The 23,063-nt window shown below is 44.1% G+C and overlaps 1 protein-coding gene across 6 annotated transcripts in view; it reads right to left on the bottom strand.

Moving 5' to 3' along the window:
* The window catches only part of SLCO2B1 (solute carrier organic anion transporter family member 2B1), a 139,056-nt gene extending 118,403 nt beyond the window's left edge, over positions 1–20,653 (bottom strand). For 4 of the 6 annotated variants that reach the window (XR_004539737.1, XM_033947387.1, XM_033947391.1 and 1 more), the window contains exon 1: positions 20,570–20,653. Coding sequence is in view for 1 of the 6 variants with exons in the window: in XM_033947389.1 (XP_033803280.1) it covers positions 19,132–19,173 (42 nt within the window). In the remaining 5 variants the exon portion in view is untranslated. Of the gene's footprint in view, positions 1–19,131; positions 19,189–20,569 lie in introns of those variants that run through there. The other 2 variants (XM_033947389.1, XM_033947388.1) reach the window with 2 other exon arrangements.
* Between the last annotated feature and the right edge of the window lie 2,410 nt (positions 20,654–23,063).

Genomic DNA, 23,063 nt, shown 5'->3' with positions numbered 1-23,063 from the left:
CCATAGTCTGTTATTGAGAAAGACACGGGGGAAGCCACTGCTTGCCCTGAATCGGTAGCATGGAGTGTGGCTACTCCTTGGGTTTTTGGCTGTGTATTAGTGACCTGGATTGGCCACCCTGAGAACGGGTTACTGGGCTTGATGGACCATTGGTCTGACCCAGTGGGGCTATTCTTATGTTCTTGGACATTTTTTTCCCCAGGAACTTGTCCAAACCTCTTCCGAACTGCCACTACACATCCTCTAGCAACAGATTCCACAGCTGAATTATGCCTAAGGGGATAAACAGGCAGCCTTAAAAGGATGTTTTTTTTAATGAACCACAACAACAAAAAAAGGGGATCCAAAAAAGATCTGCAGAAAAAAATCAGCCAGGAGCAACCAAAACAAAACTGCAGACTGTGTACAAGATGCAGGCAAATTTTAATATGACAAGAACACAATATATAAAACCCTTTTACCAATAAAGGGACCCGACACGGTCCGTGTTTCGGACAAACTTTCTTGGCGAACTTGATACACACAGGCATCCCGTTGAGATTCTTCATTTTTTTGTGGCATTTTTTAGCCCCCCTATTTTACCATGGACCCACTGACGAAGGTTTGTCCGAAACACGGACCGTGTCGGGTCCCTTTATTGGTAAAAGGGTTTTATATATTGGGATCTTGTCATATTAAAATTTGCCTGCATCTTGTACACAGTCTGCAGTTTTGTTTTGGTTGCTCCTTTTTTAATGGACCCCCCCACTTGATTTAGAGATTCCATATAATTGCCTTGAAACCAGGGCTTAATAGGTGCCAGAATGCGGTAGAACAGCATTCGGGCACTTTTTAAGGGTCAAGGAAGTGATGTCACTATGCTCCTCCCAAAGAGGCGGGGCCACGTGCATGTCAAGTCAAGTGTTCCACACTCAGCATTTGGCTGAGTCACGTATCGAGTGCAACTTCTTGCGCCCAGTTTAGCTGTCTGCGGTGAAGAAGAGCACGGCTCCAACCTTCTCCAAGACACGGCCGCACGCACATGCCAGCAGCTGTGTCGTATGCCGTGCGGTGTATTTACGACGCTCTGAAATGAAAAACAAACTTAACACTTTGCTTTAGATTATACATCATGCGTACGTGAAAGGTTTGTGCTCAGAATTATTGTCGAAGAGACCAACGTAACGTGCCTCAACTACTTCTCAATCATTGCACTGATAGGAAAGCCCAACTCAAACATTTCTTCCACTCATAAGTGTTATCATAAGAACATAAGAAGTTGCCTCCGCTGGGGCAGACCAGAGGTCCATCTTGCCCAGCGGTCCGCACCCGCGGCGGTCCATCAGGCCTAATTGCCTGAACAGTGCCCCTGCCTAATTTTTCTACTGCCTCTAATCCTCTAATCCTATCCTTATAACCTACCTCTACTCCTATCTGTACCCCTCAATCCCTCAACGCCAAAAGTACACGTATCCGTGTCAAAACTTGTTGGGTCCCGATACGTTGCCAATGTGTAGTAATGGGAACGGACATTCGATAAGGGGTATATCACGCCCACCATGTTGCAGTCAGTTCTTGTACGCAACCACTATTCCCATTATAAATGAGGATGTCGAATAGATTTAGCAACTGATAGCATGATTACATGTGTGAGAGTTGTCTGAGTAGTATGAGCATAAAACACTTGATGATATTGCAACACATGACAAAATTCCTTAATGATCCGCTTGATGTTAAATGCCCGATAAGAGCTCTGTAATACACATACCATGCCCATTCTATAAGAACATAAGAATTGTTGCTGTTGGGTCAGACCAGTGGTCCATCGTGCCCAGCAGTCCGCTCCCACAGCAGCCCCTAGGTCAAAGACCAGCGCCCTAACTGAGACTAGCCTTATCTGCGTACGTTCTGGGTCAGAAGGAACTTGTCCAACTTTGTCTTGAATCCATGGAGGGTGTTTTCTCCTATAACAGCCTCTGGAAGAGCATTTCAGATTTTTACCACTCTCTGGGTGAAGAAAGAACTTCCTTACGTTTGTACGGAATCGATCCCCTTTTAACTTTAGACTGAGTGCCCTTTCGTTCGCCCTACCTTGGAGAGGGTGAACAACCTGTCTTTATCTACTAAGTCTATTCCCTTCAGTATCAGATGGAATTTTTCCTGGATTTATTTAGGTCAATTTAACTGATACTAGCCTTACCTGTGTACATTCTGGTTCAGCAGGAACTTGTCTAACTTTGTCTTGAATCCCTGGAGGGTGTTTTCCCCTATGACAGCCTCTGGAAGAGCGTTCCAGTTTTCCACCACTCTCTGGGTGAAGAAGAACTTCCTTACGTTTGTCCGAAATCTATCCCCTTTCAACTTTAGAGAGTGCCCTCTCGTTCTCTCTACCTTGGAGAGGGTGAACAACCTGTCTTTATCTACTTTGTCTTGAATCCCTGGAGGGTGTTTTCCCCTATAACAGCCTCCGGAAGAGCGTTCCAGTTTTCCACCACTCTCTGGGTGAAGAAGAACCTCCTTACGTTTGTACTAAATCTATCCCCTTTTAACTTTAGGGAGTGCCCTCTCGTTCTCTCTACCTTGGAGAGGGTGAACAACCTGTCTTTATCTACTAAGTCTATCCCCTTCAGTATCTTGAAGGTTTCAATCATGTCCCGTATAAGTACATAAGAATTGCCGCTGCTGGGTCAGACCAGTGGCCCATCGTACCCAGCAGTCCGCTCCCACGGTGGCCCCCAGGTCAAAGACTAGCGCCCTAACCGAGACCAGCCTTACCTGCATACGTTCTGGTTCAGCAGGAACTTGTCTAACTTTGTCTTGAATCCCTAGAGGGTGTTTTCACCTATCACAGTCTCCGGAAGAGCGTTCCAGTTTTCTACCACTCTCTGGGTGAAGAAGAACTTCCTTACGTTTGTACGGAATCTATCCCCTTTCAATTTTAGACAGTTCACCCTCTCATTCTCCCTACCTTGGAGAGGGTGAACAACTTGTCTTTATCTACTAAGTCTATTCCCTTCAGTATCTTGAAGGTTTCGATCATGTCCCCTCTCAGTCTCCTCTTTTCAAGGGAGAAGAGACCCAGTTTCTCTAGCCTCTCGCTGTACGACAACTCCTCCGCCCCTTAACCATTTTTATCGCTCTTCTCTGGACCCTTTCGAGTAGTACCGTGTCTTTGTTCATGTATGGCAACCAGTGCTGGACGCAGTACTCCAAGTGAGGGCGCACCATGGCCAGGTACAGCAGCATGATAACCTTCTCCAATCTGTTTGTGATCCCCTAGCATTCTGTTCGCCCTATTCAGGCTATCCAGATTAGGATAGTGGAGCATCTTAGTAAAATTCATTGGGGTGGTGTCATGAACCCACAGCTGCAACACTGGATGGAAAAAGCGCTCTTTTTAAAAAAAATCTTTATTGAGTTTTCAAAGCTGTCAAAAAATGCAATACAATATACATACAAATAATAATCATCATATATGCACTTATAATCAATCAGTATCCATACATCAATACCCCCCCCCCCTCCCCAACTAACATTTTCATCAGGGAATAAAATCACACAAAAGATATCCTTGCTCACAGACTGTTGCAATCAGGTCCACAGCGGGAATAATTGCTGCTTTTCTTCACCACAGCGTTGTGGATTAGTTGAGACGTAATTTCAGCATGAAGAGCTGTGGGCCTGATTGCAACAGTCTGTGAGCAAGGACACCAGCTAGCGAAGATAAGTGAAGCATTTTTCCTGTTCTTTTTGCGGTTCTTCTGTTCTTTTCTTGTGCACAGTGGTGTGGGTTAACCCAGTTTTGAAAACAGCATTTTGCCTATGAGACAGAATTTGACTGGCTTATAACCCGCTGGGTGGCCATCTGATATTGAAAGCATTTGTTAATGCAGTTGAGGCTTTTTCTCCACTATTAGTAAATGGGCTTCAGTGGGTATCTTCACCATATCTCCTCTCTCCCGCTTTTCCTCCAAAGTATACATATTGAGGTCTTTTAAGTCTGTCTCCATATGCCTTATGTTGAAGACCCTTCCTCTGCATCAACTCCATCCTTTTTATATCTTTTTGAAGTTGTGGCCTCCAGAATTATACACAATATTCTAACATAAGAACATAAGAAATGGCTTCGCCGGATCAGACCCTAGGTCCATCCAGTCCGGCGACCCGCACCCGCGGAGGCCAAGCCAGGTGTTCCCTGTTGAGAAACCTTGTTTACTCGTATCCCTCAATGTGATTTGCGAGAAGGTGTGCATCCAACTTGCCCTTGAATCTCGGAATGGTGGTCTCTATCACGACCTCCTCCGGGAGTGCGTTCCAAGCGTCCACCACTCGTTGTGCGAAGCAGAATTTCCTGATATTTGTCCTGGGCCTGGTGCCCCTCAGCTTCAATCCATGATCTCTTGTCTGAGTCACATTGGACAACGTGAATAACGATGTTTCTTGCTCTATTTTGTCGAATCCTTTTAGTATTTTAAAAGTCTCTATCATGTCCTCTCGCAGTCTTCTCTTCTCGAGGGTGAACAATCCCAGTTTTTCAAGGCGTTCTTCGTAACTCAAATTCTTCATACCTTCTATTAGTTTTGTGGCTCATCCCTGCACCCTCTCTAGTAGGGTTATATCCTTCTCTAGGTAGGGAGACCAGTGTTGGACATAGTACTCCAAGTGCGGTCTGACCATTGCTCTGTAAAGCGGCATTATGATTGCCTCCGATCTACTCGTGATCCCCTTCTTTATCATGCCCAACATCCTGTTTGCTTTCTTTGCTGCCGCTGTGCATTGTGCTGATGGCTTCAGGGTCCTGTCTATCAGTACCCCCAGGTCCCTTTCTTGTTCGGTCTTGCTCAGTGTCATACCTAACATTTTATATTCATGTTCCTTGTTTTTCTTACCCAGGTGCATCACTTTGCATTTGTCTATGTTGAACTTCATCTGCCATTTTTCTGCCCATTTCTCTAGCTGGTTCAAATCTCTCTGGAGTTCTTCTCTGTCCTTTTGTGACCCAACTGCCCTACATAGTTTTGTGTCGTCTGCAAACTTGATTAAATTACTTGTTGTTTCTTCTTCCAGGTCGTTTATGAAGATATTGAACAAGATGGGCCCAAGGACCGAACCCTGGGGTACATCGCTCGTCACCTTTTCCCAGTCCGAGAACTTCCCATTTATGCCCACTCTCTGCAATCTGTTTTCCAGCCATTTGCCTATCCATCTTAGTATATCTCCTTCTATTCCATGGCTTTGTAGTTTCTTCAGAAGCCTTACGTGTGGAACCTTGTCGAACGCTTTCTGGAAGTCCAAGTATATTATATCCACTGGTTCACCGTTATCGATTTGTTTGTTCACCTCCTCAAAAAATTGAAGTAAGTTTGTCAAACATGACTTCCCCTTCCTGAAGCCATGCTGACTAGCTCTCATCAGGTCGTGGTTTTCCAGGTGATGCACTATGCTATCCTTTATTAGTGCTTCAACCATCTTCCCAGGAACCGACGTAAGACTCACAGGTCTATAGTTGCCCGGTTCTCCTCTCGATCCTTTTTTGAAGATTGAAGTGACATTCGCTATCTTCCAATCATCTGGTATTCGCCCGGTTCTAATTGACAAGTTAGCTAGGGATTGAAAAAGTTCTCCGATTTCTACCTTAAGCTCCTTTAGCACTCTCGGGTGAATTCCATCTGGTCCAGGGGATTTGTCACTTCTTAGTTTGTAGATCTGATAGTATATCATGTCCAAGTCCACATTCACTGTGGTGAGGCTTTCCTCAATTCCTCCTTTGAATGCTCTCCCTGTTTCTGGCATTGATGCAGTGTCCTTCTTAGTAAAGACAGACGCAAAGAATGAGTTCTCATGAGAGTCTTTCACAGGGGCATCAACACTTCCTTTTTCCTACTGGCTCTTCCTCTCCCTTTGCAGCCAAGCATCCTTCTAGCTTTTACTGTTGCCTTTTCAACAAGTTTCACTACCTAAGATCATCACATGCTATCATACCCAAGTCCCACTCTTCTTTCGTGCACAAAAGTTCCTTAGATGCTAAACTGTATTGTTGCATTTCTTAGCATTAAATTTTAGATGCCAAATTTCGGACAATTCCTCAAGTTTCACTAGGTCCTTTCTCATGTTATCCACATCATCAGGGGTGACTACCCTATTGAAAATTTTAGTATCAAATCCAAACAGCAAAGCTTACCAGACAGCCCTTCAGCAATATCACTTACAAAAATGTTAAAAAGAACAGGTCCAAAAAACAAACCTTGAGGCACACTGCCAGTAACATCCCTTTCCTCAGAGAGATCTCCATTGACCCTATCAGTCACTTTGGGGCCCATACATACACAGTTTATTTATTATTATGTAAGGGGTATGTGGGGGAGATCAGATATTAAGGAGATTGGAGAGGAGATAGGAACCTGGGGAAGCAATGTTTGAAAGGAGGATCAGATGGGGGAGAGGGAGAATTAGGGAGATCAGAACTGGGAAGGGGGTTGTGGGGGAGATCAGATATTAAGGAGATTGGAGAGGAGATAGGAACCTGGGGAAGCAATGTTTGAAAGGAGGATAAGATGGGGGAGAGGGAAAATTAGGGAGATCAGAACTGGGAAGAGGTTTGTGGGGGAGATCAGATATTAAGGAGGTTGGAGGGAAGATAGGAACCTGGGGAAGGAATGTTTGAAAGGAGGATAAGATAGGGGAGAGGGAGAATTAGGGAGATCAGAACTGGGAAGGGGGTAGTGGGGGAGGTCAGATATTAAGGAGGTTGGATGGGAGATAGGAACCTGGGGAAGGAATGTTTGAAAGGAGGATCAGATGGGGGAGATGGAGGTCAGAACTGGGAAGGGGTTTGTGGGGGAGGTCAGATATTAAGAGGTTGGGATGGATAGCATGGATGGGCAACCTAGAGAGGCCATATGGCTTTCATTTGTCTCTGTTCCTATATGCACGTGCACAGTAGGTCCAGAGGAGTGCAAAGCCGCTGTAATATAAATATTTACCCTGTGGCATAGGCATAGGCATAGGCATCTTCCTGCCGTCAGCCAAAACTCTGCTCCGAGGTAACTGCTTCAGATCAAAACAATGGGTTGCTGGGAGACAAGACAGGCCAATAGAATTTCTTGTTCTCTGGAGCCTCTGGGTAAAACAAGCCAATTGCAATTGTTTGTCCGTTCCGGAATGGCAAGGAAAGAACCAATTGAGAGAGTAGACTTACACTTTGATGGACAGTGTAGAAAAAAGGAGGATGTTCCAATGAGCATCGGGTGAAGCAAGGAGCATTCAGCGCGGCTCCCTGCACTAATAACCCCTATTGCGGTTTCGGAAAAGGGGGGTGGGGTGGTAAAACAGAAAGCGCTGGCAAAGACATAAGCTGTCACAGAGGCATGCCCCGATGGGCTGATACTCATAGTAACATAGTAACATAGTAGATGACGGCAGATAACGACCCGAATGGTCCATCCAGTCTGCCCAATCTGATTCAATTTAAATTTTTTTTTTTTTTTAAATTTTTTCTTCTTAGCTATTTCTGGCCAAGAATCCAAAGCTTTACCCGGTACTGTGTTTTGGGTTCCAACTGCCAAAACCTCTGTTAAGACTTACTCCAGCCCATCTACACCCTCCCAGCCATTGAAGCCCTCCCCAGCCCATCCTCCTCCAAACGGCCATATACAGACACAGACCGTACAAGTCTGCCCAGTAACTGGCCTAGTTCAATATTTAATATTATTTTCTGATTCTAAATCTTCTGTGTTCATCCCACGCTTCTTTGAACTCAGTCACAGTTTTAATCTCCACCACCTCTCTCGGGAGCGCATTCCAGGCATCCACCACCCTCTCCGTAAAGTAGAATTTCCTAACATTGCCTTTGAATCTACCACCCCTCAACCTCAAATTATGTCCTCTGGTTTTACCATTTTCCTTTCTCTGGAAAAGATTTTGTTCTACGTTAATACCCTTTAAGTATTTGAACGTCTGAATCATATCTCCCCTGTCTCTCCTTTCCTCTAGGGTATACATATTCAGGGATTCCAGTCTCTCCTCATACGTCTTCTGGCGCAAGCCTCCTATCATTTTCGTTGCCCTCCTCTGGACCGCCTCAAGTCTTCTTATGTCTTTTGCCAGATACGGTCTCCAAAACTGAACACAATACTCCAAGTGGGGCCTCACCAATGACCTGTACAGGGGCATCAACACCTTCTTCCTTCTACTGACTACGCCTCTCTTTATACAGCCCAGCATCCTTCTGGCAGCAGCCACTGCCTTGTCACACTGTTTTTTCGCCTTTAGATCTTCGGACACTATCACCCCAAGGTCCCTCTCCCCGTCCGTGCATATCAGCTTCTCTCCTCCCAGCATATACGGTTCCTTCCTATTATTAATCCCCAAATGCATTACTCTGCATTTCTTTGCATTGAATTTTAGTTGCCAGGCATTAGACCATTCCTCTAACTTTTGCAGATCCTTTTTCATATTTTCCACTCCCTCTTCGGTGTCTACTCTGTTACAAATCTTGGTATCATCTGCAAAAAGGCACACTTTTCCTTCTTGCAGATGATACCAAGATTTGTAACTCAAAAGGTTTCCTGTAGAATCAAAATCATGAGCGTGCGAATTGCGGAATTAATTAGCTGCTCGCTATTTTGCCCTAACGCTCCGGTCAGTGCCTTAGCGAAACGCTGACATTAAAAAAAACAACTAACTAAATAAAAACATGATACCGCTCACTGGTCCTGGCGTGAATCTCCCTTCAAACATCAGGCCCACATTATTCCCCTCTCCCGCATTTAAAAAATATCTTTGGCGGTCCAGTGTACTCCCAACCACCTCATAATCTCTGGTGGTCCCCTCCTAGCTCCCTCCTAGCCCACCCCCCAAGCCTAGCTAAAGCCCTGGTGGGCCAGTGGAATCCCTGGCCAGGCCAGGCCCCTCCCGGAGTCCTCTCTGTTGGCCTAACAGGAGCTCTGACCTATCCCCATCTCTAGCCAATCTGTGCCAGTTTGTTTGTTTTTTTTCTGGTTTATCTGGTTTGTTCATACTGATTTTTGAAATGTCACCCTTGCTTTTATTGCTGTAAACCACTTTGGCTTAATTTTTGTATTGATAATTGTGATATATCAAATAAAATAACTGCAAAAGTGAGAGAAAGGTACCGGTGATGGTGAAAGAGTATGCTGCCTAGAGCAGCAGGAAGCGGCAAGAAACACTAGCGCAGTTTATCACAAACTGTGTGCCTCCTGAGATATCAGGTGTGCTGCGACACACTGGCGAGGAGGAGAGCGGTACACGCCGGCTGACGGCCTGCAGGATGTGCCTCTCGTGGCAAGAGGCACATCCTGTAGGAAGTCAGCTAGCGCAGATGACTCTCCTGGCCGGCATCTCTCCTCCTCTCACGCACCTCCCAGATCCCTCCACCGAAGCGGGACGCGGCCAGATGTCCCTCCGTGCATGTGTGGATGTCGACACGATGATGTCACGCATGTGTGCACTTCTGGGTGCCTTCCAACCGGGGCACCGGATGTCGTGTTCCGCCGGCCAGAAAGTTTGCGGGACACTACACTAGCGGAACAGTGGCAGTAATGGATGGCAAAAGGATCCAGTGGCTGATTCTGTGACAATTGTATAATCGTGGCAAACTGAATTCATTTCCTTTAGCCAAAGCTTCCGATTCCCTGTGAGTGTCAGACCCTGAGAAAGATCCTCTCTCACCTGAGCCCGCAATCTTGGGGTCTCTCTCTTTCTCTGCTCAGATACAACATTTCGTTAAAACCTGCCACTTCTTCCTCTATAATATTGCCAAAATCCGACCATTCCTCTCTGAGCACCAAAACGCCAGTCCACGCCCTCACCACCTCACGCTTAGATTACTGCAACTCACTACTCTCACCATCTTTCTCCCCTTTAATCCGTCCAGAATTCAGCTCCAGTCACTTCTTTGGCTTCCCATCCATTTCCAAATACTATTCAAACTACAAATGCCTTCACGGGGCTGCCCTTCACTACCTCTCTTCACTTATCTCCCCCTATGTTCCCCCCTGCACACTTTGTTCAGCTGGTAAGTCCCTCCTACCTGTGCCCTTCTCCTCTGCCAGCTCCAGACTCCGTCCCTACCTCCATTTTTTCTGTCACTGCCTCCTCACGCTGGAATTCGATCCCAACCCATATAAGAGAAGAAACCCAATTAAACCACTTCAAATCAAAACTGAAGATTTTTTTCTTTACTGAGGCCCATCTCAGACAGGATTCCTCCTCCCTTTTGTAGTAACACTAAATATCTCTCTATCCTATTTACTTTATGGCGTTCCTCCTTTATCTTCCTGTTTCTTATTCATTAGTAATGACTTGTTAACGTCAACTTGAATTGTTAGTTTGTAAAAACCTCTTTTGTGTAAACTGTACATCGCTTAGAAGTACGATAATCGTTATCACAAAACCATAAATAATCTTGAAACTTCTATCTTGCTGCATCGTATGCCTAGAAAAAACTGCCCGAACCCTTACATTGGGCTACATCTCTGGCGGTGTTCAAGTCCAAGTTAAAAGCCCACCTCTTTGAGAATGCTTTCAACTCCTAACTCCTCTCGCCTTGGGTTCTGCATCCCCAGCCCTCTATGTCATGTCTGTCTGCCAAGTTAGATTGTAAGCTCTTCAGAGCAGGGACCGTCTATAAATGTCAGCCCACCTCTTTGAGAGTGCTTTCAACCCCTAAATCCTCTTGTCTTGGGTTCTGCATCCCCAACCCTATATATCCTGTCTGCCTGTCCAAGTTAGATTGTAAGCTCTTCAGAGCAGGGACCATCTATAAATGTCAGCCCACCTCTTTGAGAGTGCTTTCGACCCCTAACTCCTCTCGTCTTGGGTTCTGCATCCCCAGCCCTCTATGTCATGTCTGTCTGTACAAGTTAGATTGTAAGCTCTTCAGAGCAGGGACCATCTATAAATGTCAGCCCACCTCTTTGAGAGTGTTTTCGATTCCGAACTCCTCTGACCTTGGATTCTGCATCCCCAGCCCTCTATGTCATGTCTGTCTGTCCAAGTTAGATTGTAAGCTCTTCAGAGCAGGGACCGTCTATAAATGTCAGCCCACCCCTTTGAGAGTGCTTTCGACTCTGAACTCCTCTGACCTTGGGTTCTGCATCCCCAGCCCTCTATGTCATGTCTGTCTGTCCAAGTTAGAGTGTAAGCTCTTCAGAGCAGGGACCATCTATTAAATGTAAAAATGTACAGCTCTGCGTACACCTCTCAGCCTATGCAAGTGATACATCGTAGTAGTAGCCCTGGGCTGCCAGCTACCTATAAGTGGCAACCAAAAATATATACAAGCCCTAAAACAGGATTAGAATTTGACCACAAAAGAGATATATATAACACAATCTTCTCCTGAACATCTGGGCCCTAGGCATATGCCTAGTTTGCCTATGCCTTAATCCTGCCCTGGTTCTGGGAGCATATTTTAGAAAGGTACATGGGCTTTTGTTCTATAACTCTCTAAGCGGCAGCACTTGCCACTGAATCTCCTCTGGTGCAGCTTGTCTCGGTTTGCCGTGAGAAGCGTGGCTTCCGTGCTTCCCATAAGAGCTCGTGCTTCGCAGTACGAGTCGTGCAGCGCCAACGGGTCAGCCGCAGGGACAAGACTGGGAGCGCTGGGATCCGTGCTTGGATGATTTGTGTCGAGGGAGGCTCCTCGTCCCGCCTGTCTTTTCGGATCCTGCCTTTCCCCCGCTCAGGGTCGGCCGCTTTGAACCACTGCTTGGGGTCCTGAACCAGGTCAAGGGCAGACTTTTCTAGAGACCTCTTTACTGTCTAATGGGATTGTCCTTTGTTTAATTTTGAAAAAATGATTATTTGATCACTTTGGGGGGGGGGGTCTTTCACTAAGGTGCGTTGGCCGATTTAGCAAGCGCTAAATCGGCTGGCGTGCCTTAGTAAAAACCCCCATTTTTTTTTTTTTTTTTAGCTATACCTTATACTTGTATATAGTTATAATTATATTCTTCTCTTCCTCCTCCCAGCTCACCTTTTGTAAAAGCGCTGTTTTCTTCTCAGGTACTTAGGGGTCCTTTGACTAAGGCGCGCTAGTTCGTCTTAGCGTCTGCTAAATATTAGCGTGCCCATTATATCCTACCGACGCATTGCCGCACACTAGCACTTAACACGCGCTAATAGTCTTCACATGTTGAGGAAAGTGAAATCCTGCTTCCGCCAAGAACATTTTGCTGTCCTTGTACAATCAATCGTTCTTTCCAGATTGGACTATTGTAATTCTATCTATCTAAGTCTAACCAAGAAAAGTCTTCAAAGACTTCAGCGGATCCAGAACACTGCGGCTAGGTTGATCTTCGCAAAAAGCAAATTTGACCATGTCAGAACTTCACTGGCTTCCGGTGATTTCTAGGATTCACTTTAAATGTACCTGCCTAATATTCAAGATCCTACATGGCATTCTTCCTCCCCTAATCCCACTATCCTGGAATTCTTCGAGACCTGACACTACCAGATCTGCCCACAAACTCAAGGCGTCATGTATGCAGGTAAATTAGGCAAATCCCTTTTCTTCAAATTCACTGAGCTTTGGAACAACCTCCCTGCCCCGCTGCAGAACCTAGGCTCATCCCAATTATTCCGAAAGCATCTGAGAACCTGGCTTTTCTCCAAAACATAAAGCTATCTATTTAAAATGTAAAGCTATCCATCCTCTTCATAACCTCTAATTTCTCATTATGTCCTTCCCTCATTTATTGAATTACCTGTAAACCGTTCCGAGCTCTATCTTTATGGAGATGATGCGGTATACAAACTTAAGGTTTAGTTTAGTTTAGTTTCTCTTCCTCTCTTTTTTTCTCTCTATCTCTCTCTCTCTCTTCCTCTCTCTTTTTTTTTCTCTCTCTCTCTCTCTTTTTCGTCTTTTTCTCTCTCTCTCTTCTTTTTTTTCTCTCTTTCTCTTTTTCATTCTCATTAAAAGGCGTCATGTATGCAGGTAAATTAGGCAAATCCCTTTTCTTCAAATTCACTGAGCTTTGGAACAACCTCCCTGCCCCGCTGCGGAACCTAGGCTCATTCCAATTATTCCGAAAGCATCTGAGAACCTGGCTTTTCTCCAAAACATAAAGCTATCTATTAAAATGTAAAGCTAGCTATCATCTTCATAACCTCTAATTTCTCATGATGTCCTTCCCTCATTTATTGAATTACCTGTAAACCGTGCCGAGCTCTATCTTTATGGAGATGATGCGGTATACAAACTTAATAATAATAATAATAACAACAGTTTATATACTGCAGGACCGTGAAGTTCTATGCAGTTTACAAAGATTAAAAGAAGGTACAAATAGATTGAACTTAACAGGGTGGAAGCTAGTGATTAACAGCTCAAGGGATCAGTTATTGAGGAGAAAGAGTTGTACGGGTCAGCTGCCTAGATATTTCAGGAACAGATATGTTTTTAGACGTTTCATGAATTCCCCATAAGTAGTAGGCGTAAGCAATTGTTCTAGATCTTTACCCCATAATGCTGCCTGATGTGAGAAAAGGTGTTGATGGCGTCTTTTGAGTTTACATCCTCTAACTGGAAGGGAAATTAGATTGAATGTGAACTTCTCTTATGTCTGTTGGTTGAGAAGGAGAAAAAGTCAGTTATGTATTTAGGGGCTAGTCCATATAGTACTTTAAAGCAGAAACAGGCAAACTTAAACTTTACGCGTGCCTCCATCGGTAGCCAATGCAGCTGTCGGTAGTAAGGTGTCGCATGATCAAACTTCTTCAGTCCGAAAATCAGTTTGACCGCTGCATTTTGCATTAATTGTAATCGTCGCATATTCTTTTGGGAAATTGCTAAATAGGCGAGGATTGTACCAGGATTCTAAATGCCGGCATATCAAAATATGCTCTAATGCACAGGTGTCAAAGTCGGTCCTCGAGGGCCAGAATCCAGTCGGGTTTTCAGGATTTCCCCAATGAATCTGCATGAGATCTATTTGCATGCACTGCTTTCAATGCATATTCATTGGGGAAATCCAGAAAACCCGACTGGATTCCGGCCCTCGAGGAGGGACTTTGACACCCCTGCTCTAATGGATCGAAGTTTCCAGAGAGTGAAAAAACCCTTTCTGATTAAGGAGTCTACCTGGTCCTTCATGGTTAAGCACTGGTCTATTGTTACACCCAATACCTTCATAATAGACTGAATAGGATAACTAAGGTTATTGATGCATAGCAGTGTTTTGGTGTCAAGCAGGTGTGGCGAAGCTACAAAAAATTTTGTTTTTTCTGAATTAATATGGAGCACACGCCTTATTCAAAGGACCCTTTAGTTCTGATTGTGAGCCCAAATTGGGACAGAGAGGGCAGTTTTAATGCGCCCATCATTTCATTCTCCTTTTGATCCCTTGATTTGACAATAATTGTTACGAAATGCGGTGTACCAAATACACGAACTGTGACAAGCGTGTTTGAGAGGGACACAGCCCCTGAGTAATCTTAGCCTTTGGGACGATTCGCCCTTGGCACCTCCCGTCAATTACCTTCTAGCCGGGACGCTTGTCATTTCTGTGGCCCAGCTAACCTTCAATTTCCCAGCACTCCCTCTGCAGGCAGCGAACTTCATGCGATCAGTTAACTTAGGGTTAAATTTCCGATGATCCTATGCCTCAAACGTTTGCTCCCTGCAGTGCATTTCATCCTTCACTGTTATTGGTTTTTTTTTTTGCGCAGGTTTGTGAAGCAAACAGAGATGAAATGTAATCTCTGTAAGGATCAAGAAAAAGTGCCACGAGTCTAAAGTGCAATTCGGAGATAAACCTAATGAAAGCTAATATAGAAACATAGAAACATAGAAAGGTGACGGCAGAAAAGGGCCATAGCCCACCAAGTCTGCCCACTCTACTGGCCCGCCCTATCAAGTCTGAGTGTCTTATTAGGCCTCTGTAGGGATCCCACGTAGATGTCCCATTTATTCTTAAAGTCAAGCACGCTATTGGCCTTGGCCACCTGCTCCGGAAGTTTATTCCAGTGCCCTACCACTCTTTCCGTGAAGAAATACTTCCTAATGTCACCCCTAAATTTCCCTCCTCTGAGTTTGAGCGGATGTCCTCTTGTGGCTGAGGGTCCCCTGAGTAGAAAGATGTCATCTTCTACCTCGACACGACTCGTGATGTATTTAAACGTTTCAATCATGTCTCCCCTCTCCCTGCGTTCCTCCAGAGTGTAGAGCTGCAGTTTGTTCAGTCTCTCCTCATACGAGAGACCCTTGAGCCCCGAAATATTCCTAGTGGCCATCCGCTGAACCGACTCGACTCTAAGCACATCTTTGCGGTAATGTGGCCTCCAGAATTGCACACAGTAATAGACCCCAGTAGCGGATTTACCAGTCAGATCCTCTGCCTCTTCTAAGTCAGCCCCTTTCCGGTCCATTTGTGGGGGGGGGTTTCTGTTATTAGGTTTCTCTTTTCATCCCCCTGGGCCTCTAATCAGCGCAAGAGCTGTGATTTGGCACCACGAGTCTTCATTTACAACTACCTGGGGGAATTAATCTCCAATTTACTGTACATCTATTCCAAATAACTTTTTAATCCAGTCATAGTTGCAGCCATCCTTGGCTGGTGGCCATTTGCCAGGGCTACATCTAGAATCTTCTCCACTCCCAGCCATTTGAGGAGCAATTTAATAAGATTTTACTGTGTGTAAAGGCTGTTCTACATGATGAAAAGTGTTTCATAAAATCAATATATCAACATTCGCTTTGATATCCAGAACGAATTATGCTCGCTCGCAAATCAAGGTTTTACTGTATGTATGTAGATGTGCTGAGTGCACAAATATTTAATCTTGGTTTGGAGCATAATTGCTGCAGCCCAGATGGGTGGTCCATCGTTAGTCTGGCTTCTCCACTGAAACCTGTCTGCCTCGGGAGGCCTTGCTGCTGGTAAAAACTGCTAACGACATAGCCTTCAGCTTCTCAGATGCACGCAAGCCCCAGTGGCATGACAAGCCCATGTAACATGACTGGAGAACAGACTTGTCCACACACTCATTTTCTCAGTGATGGATGTGGACACTACAGAAAGGAGATTGACTCATTAGTGCTTTGGTGCTGGAGAATGATTTTATGCGTGTCATTTACTGCCAGAAGAACTAACTAATTGGCTATGTAACTCGAAGCTCAAATGATGAAGTTACGACTCTTATTTTGGTCACACTGTCAGAAGAGAGAGATCATTGGAGAAGGACATCGTGTTTGGGAAGATCGAAGGAACCAGGCGAAGAGGACGACCTGCAATCAGATGGCTGGACACACTGAAAACAACCATGGGGATGCCTGGCCAATTTATTATTAAAATCATGTTGGCCCCAGGCTCTGGTTTCTGTTTGTCTTCTGTTAACTCCCTCATCTGGTTGTCCTCCTGCCCAACACGAATTTGAGGAAGCTTTTCAAACCATGGACAAAGTGCCAGGTTTTGAAAAGCTGTCCTTGACCCCCAGACATGTCCTCGAAAAGGAGGACATGTCCGGGAAAATCCAACTCTATAGGGATACACTCCCCTTAGTATCTCCGGGCTAGGAAGAGCAGAGTCAAAGCAGTTACTGGGACTGAAGAGGATTTTTATCCTGTAACTCAGTGTCTCGCAAACTTTGTAAAGCCACGGCACACTAAGCGTGATGGCCGCGGCTTGAGGCATTCGGAAGTGTGCGGACATCAACATGATGATTGAAGGGGCACATATATTCCTTGTAAGTTTTCTTATTCCTGCAACAAGTTCTGCTGACAAGATACAAGGTCATTTTCTCTTTGTGTTCTGAGCTCTGTGTCTTACATCTTGTGCTTTGGAGAGATAAGAAATATTGCTAGACCTTAGATGGAAACTTCCCACTAAACCCCCCCCCCTTATGTTTGCTACCTCTTTCTAATGTATCCTGTTACCAAATTTGGTCTTTCCTACAGTCATATGCTGAAAAAACTGACCCATGTATAATGCTATATAAATGGATGTAGGACTCATAATAAATGGAAAATTTCTTTGGGACAAACCTGAGCCTGAGCGTCCTTTCTTCCTAAAGAGACTGTCCCCAGATGCATCTGACTTACAAACGACAGAGCGTGTGAGGCAGTATTGGGACCAGAACCTTTTCAATGATGTCACACACAAGCATGGCATCATCATGTTGACATCCACAAATGCGCAAAGGCCCTCCAGATAAGCCCCAGAACCGCCAGTGGGGGGCGCTGGAAGGGAAGAGGCACAGACACAATGGCTGACTGCCTACAGGATGTGCCTCTTGCCACAAAAGCCACGTCCTATAGGCAGTCAGCCAGCGCCTCTCCTCCTCCCCGGCGTCTCATGGCATACCTGGAATCTCGGGCGGCGCACAATTGCGATACACTGCTTTTCTTCCTGCCATTCCTTCCTATGTATAAAATAGGCAAGAAATAATATAGACCCCTGTGTCCATATATTTGAAGAAACCTCTTGGAATATGCAAATATTGAGAACCTCTTGGAATATGCAAATATTGAGAAGAAGATGACTCTCTTGGAATATGCAAATATTGAGAAGAAGATGACTCTCTTGGAATTTGGAAATATTGAGAACCTCTTGGAAACCTCTTGGAATATGCAAATATTGAGATGAAAATGACTCTCTTGGAATATGCAAATTTTGAGAAGAAGATGACTCTCTTGGAATATGCAAATATCGAGAACCTCTTGGAATATGCAAATATTGAGAAGAAGATGGCTCTCTTGGAATATGCAAATATTGAGAACCTCTTGGAATATGCAAATATTGAGAATAAGATGACTCTCTTGGAATATGCAAATATTGAGAACCTCTTGGAAACCTCTTGGAATATGCAAATATTGAGAAGAAGGTGACATTTATCAGGGGCGCTGACGGAAGAAATTAGGCTGAGCCCTTAGCAGAAGAGAAAGACCAAAGGGAAGAAATGGATTTTCTTCCTCTGAATTGTTTGGTATTGCTTTTTCCTATATATAAAATACTTAAGAATTAAATTTACTCATATAGACTCCTGTGTTTCAGAGAAAGGAACAACTGCTGCCAAACCGGATTTGCTTCTAAGGATATTACTGCATTAAAACAAACAACCAGCACTCTTTTGGAGAAATTGATCAGAATAACGCTCCTCCTACTCCTACAGGGACTTTCCTATCTCTTGACAATGAAAGGAACACATCCATCCAGAACTGAGGATCTTACTGGAAGCTGTCAGCTTTTGAGCTTCCAGCCAAGTTGCAATCATCTTAACATGGAAAGAGCTCACATGCTAACATGAGTTCAATTAGGATTTTTCAAATACATTTCTGAGTAAGAGAGACTCACAAGGGATACAGTTACACCGAAAATGATCCAATGAGTGACAGACAAATGGGAATGAAATGCTCCTCTACAGTATAGAGCAGTGTATCGCAAACTGTGCAATTTCTGGTGTGAGTCGTCCAGCAGCGGCAATTCTTATGTTCTTCTTTTTGTGAACCACCCAGATCTTTGTGGGTGGGCGGTATACAAGAATAAAGTTATTATTATTAAAAAATATTGTGTAGCAATATTGGTCATACACGTCCAGGGTGGGTTGGAATGTATTTTTCAATTCTCAATTAGAGAGTAGTTCTTAGATATAATTATGAGGGGGGGGGGGGTGATAATTTTTTGTCATAGATTATAATTGTAATTGTATTTAAGTGCTTTTATAGAATTATATGATTGTATTTTATTTTGCACTTATGGCTTTAAAATGAACAAAGAAATTACAAAATATATATATATTGTGTAATCTGAAATCAGCATGCCTTAAATTTAGACACCTGACCTAACTAGCACTGTTTGCCTGCAATATTTCAATTATTTTTTTTCTTCCTCTTGATTTTAATTTAATTTTAATCTTATTTATTTCCATATGTTTAGGGGGAGCTGTTATTAGTAAATAATTTTATCTCATGTTTTATAAGTTTTGTACACTGCTCTGTTATTGTATAAGGAAGGGCGATTTATTAAATAGAATAAGCCATAAACCACTGTAAGTTGCACATGTAAATGACAGCACCTTCCATTGCCCACCTAGACTCCACCCATGTGACCCCCCCCCCTCCAAGCATTTACACAATATACCATTTATATGCATCCTTGCAGAATAATGCTTAGGTACTTTTCTGCCACTTACCCAAGTAGGTGTTATACTAGACTCGGGATTAGAGAATGACATGGGGACACATTTTTCCATCCCATCCCCGCAAGTTCTTTTCCGGTTCCTGCCCCATTCCTGCAGACTCCGTCCTCATCTGCACAAGCCTCAAACCCTTTAAAATCATACGTAGCAACATTCTAGAGCTCGGATTGTGATGTCATAATGCCTCAGTCCACCAATGCCTAAGCTCCGTCCTCATCTGCACAAGCCTCAAACACTTGAAAATCCTAAGTAGCAACATTCTAGAGCTCAGATTGTGATGTCATAATGCCTCATTCCACCAATGCCTAAGCTCCGTCCTCATCCGCAGAAGCCTCAAACGCTTTAAAATCCTAAGTAGCAACATTCTAGAGCTCAGATTGTGATGTCATAATGCCTCATTCCACCAATGACTAAGCTTCGTCCTCATCTGAACAAGCCTCAGACACTTTAAACTCATAAGTAGCAACATTCTAGAGCTCAGATTGTGATGTCATAATGCCTCATTCCACCAATGCCTAAGCTCCGTCCTCATCTGCACAAGCCTCAAACACTTTAAACTCATAAGTAGCAACATTCTAGAGCTCAGATTGTGATGTCATAATGCCTCATTCCACCAATGCCTAAGCTCCGTCCTCATCTGCACAAGCCTCAAACACTTTAAACTCATAAGTAGCAACATTCTAGAGCTCAGATTGTGATGTCATAATGCCTCAGTCCACCAATGCCTAAGCTCCATCCTCTTCTGCACAAGCCTCAAACACTTTAAAATCCTAAGTAATCGAGTCTTGTGCAGTTAAGGCAGAGCTTACAGGATGGGCCAGGGACAGCGACAAAGCTCACGGGGATGGCGAAATTAATTTCCTGCAGGGACAGGGACAAATTTGTCTCCATGTCATTTTCTTAATTTGCACATACACCTGTACACAGGCTGAAATGGTATTCTGAGCATAAATATTGGTATTGCAAATTTTGAGTGTGTCTAAACATATGCTTTTGGTATAGAACCACATGCACCCAATGTGTGCATCCCAACTTAGCACACAAGCTCTGCACAGGTCCTGTTTGCAAACAATTTGCATACTGCATAGGCACACAAAATATTTGTGTTACGCTTGTGTAAGGAAGCAGCGCACTGCTTTAATGCAAGCTCACGTCATCAGCCCTCAGAGAGCCAAATAGTCATATCATGCACCTGAAATTGCTAATTCATTAATACGCTGAATGTACAACTCATACTGAGTAAGTAAATTTACTACCTAGAAAAGTTATAAAGTCTAAACTTGCATACAAAGTAAAAAGAATTCAAGGCAGTCATAGAAATGTGACTGAATTGGAACAGACAGTACTTTTAAGCTATACTCCCCCCCTCCAAACACACATACATAAGAGCCAGTCCTGTGAAAAGTTTTATGGGAATCCACAAAATACTTACAATTATCTTTGCTGCTTCCTTCTGTTGCAAAAAAATTCTTTCCACTGCCAAATTTGTAAGAATTCCAATGAATGCTTCCAAATGAAACCGGAGAGCAGGGGGAGGAGTTTTAGGCAGGGGGGCCGGGTATACTAAGATCTTTAAAGACAACTTTCCTCTTTAATCTTTTCACATGCTATAAGTCATCTGCTTCTATCCCTATACAGCTGTTAGACAGCACAAAACATCTGGTTCACCCTGCTTTCTCTTATTTTGGTCTGTGTTGTTTAATCTGTATTTGTGTCTCTTAAGTCAGGGGTGTCAAAGTTGGTCCTCGAGGGCCACAATCCAGTTGGATTTTCAGGATTTCCCCAATGAATATGCATGAGATCTATTAGCATATAATGAAAGCAGTGTATGCAAATAGATCTCATGCATATTCATTGGGGAAATCCTGAAACCCGACTGCATTGCGGCCCTCGAGGACCAACTTTGACACCCCTGTCATAGAGCTTTATGGTTATAGAAACATTGTAACATGATGGCAGATAAAGGCCAAATGGCCCATCCAGTCTGCCCATCTGCAGTAACCATTCTCTCTTCTTCTCTCTAAGTCAGGGGTGTCAAAGTTGGTCCTCGAGGGCCGCAATCCAGTCGGGTTTTCAGGATTTCCCCAATGAATATGCATGAGATCTATTAGCATACAATGAAAGCAGTGCATGCAAATAGATCTCATGCACGTTCATTGGGGAAATCCTGAAAACCCGACTGCATTGCGGCCCTTGAGGACCGACTTTGACACCCCTGGTCTAAGTGCTCTGTGATTCACCCTGACTAGTCTTCTAGAAGTGAACAGATATGCAAAAGTTAACGGCAGTCGTTGCAGCCTACGATTGGACAGGAAATTAATGTGACCCAAGCTATCTAAATGCCCAGTAATGGGCGGATACAGTTAGTACCTCCTATTGTGGAGGCCGCACCATAAAAAATTTTTTAACAATGATGGAGTCGGTCCAGAGGAAAGCTACTAAAATGGTTTGTGATAAATATGTGTTTTTAGATCCGGTCCAGTTAGAAGGTTTTCTAAAAGCTAAACCGGTTCAAATAGTATCCTAGATTTAATTCTTTTTATGGAGTTTCATTTTCCAACTACGAAGGATGTACAGATGTATAGATGCCATACTCTGCCTGCTTAGAAGTTAAAAATGTTTTTCCTATACTAAATTATTTTGCTAAGGGAAAGGTACTGCCGGCCAGATAATGTGGACTAGATCACTGAATGATTTTACTTTCCTCTTTGCAATCTTTATGTTGATGGTTGTAATTGGATATTCCTGTATTTGTTATATAATTTGTAGCAAAAAAAAAAAAAAAAAATGGTGGGTGGTCTTCATCATAAGGCTTATGGGGACAGACTTAAAGATCGCAATCTGTATACTTTGGAGGAAATGCGGGAGCGAGGAGATATGACAGAGACGTTTAAATACCTACGTGGCATAAATGCGCATGAGTAGAGTCCCTTTCATTTAAAAGGAAACTCTGCAATGAGAGAGCATAGGATGAAGTTAAGAGGTGACAGGCTCTGGAGTAATCTGAGGAAATACTTTTTTACAGAAAGGGTGGTAGATGCGTGGAACGGTCTCCCGGAAGAGGTGGTGGAGACAGAGACTGTGTTTGAGTTCAAGAAAGCGTGGGACACGCACGCGGGATCTCTTACATAGAGGAGGAGATAGTGGATGTTGCAGGTGGGCAGACTGGATGGGCCATTTGACCTTCATCTGCCATCACGTTTCTATATAAGAGGAGGTAAGTGCAGAGACACTAAGGGTGGCCTATTTCAAAGCTGGAGATTTACCACTTCTATCCTGGAGACTGAAGGCCAATAAGTGAGGTTTTCCTTGCGGCCTCCAGCAATGTCTTAAAATCCGTTCTAATGTAACGACACAACGATTGGCTCCCTTTCCGGCTTTCCCGTGAAGGAAATCACTCGCGGTATGCTCTGACCGCCTCTTCCTGCACTACAGTCGAGCCTCACCGGTCAGGAGTTGCTTCGACCTGATTGGTGAGGCCAACTTTAGTGCAGGAAGAGGAGGTCAGAGCATACCGCGAGCGATTTCCTTCACTCGCCGGCGCTCCGGTTGCTCTCTCCTGCCCGGTCATTCACGGTCGGAAAATACCGCGAATGACTGGGAACGCGAATCGCCGACCGCAAATGACCAGGAGAGCACTGTATATGTGCAATAGTCAAGAATACTTAAAACAGACGACTGCACTAGCAGACGGAATGAAACTTCATTGAAATATTTCTTAACTAGTCTTATAGCCCATTACATTAACGGGTGCTAGAATATATATGTGTGTGTCTGTTTTTATTTTTTTTTCTCTCTCCTTAGCCGCTTTCTGTATTTCTGTCTGTTTTTTTTTTTGTTTTTTTCCTTGGCTGTCCACTACCACTCCTTGCCTGCTCCCCCTGTTCATTCTCCCTTCCTTTTACCTCCCCTGTGTCCTCCACCAC

This window comes from Geotrypetes seraphini, chromosome 6, assembly GCF_902459505.1.
Source record: "Geotrypetes seraphini chromosome 6, aGeoSer1.1, whole genome shotgun sequence".
In the NCBI taxonomy this organism is placed as follows: domain Eukaryota; kingdom Metazoa; phylum Chordata; class Amphibia; order Gymnophiona; family Dermophiidae; genus Geotrypetes; species Geotrypetes seraphini.
This window is presented reverse-complemented; position numbering and strand designations above follow the sequence as displayed.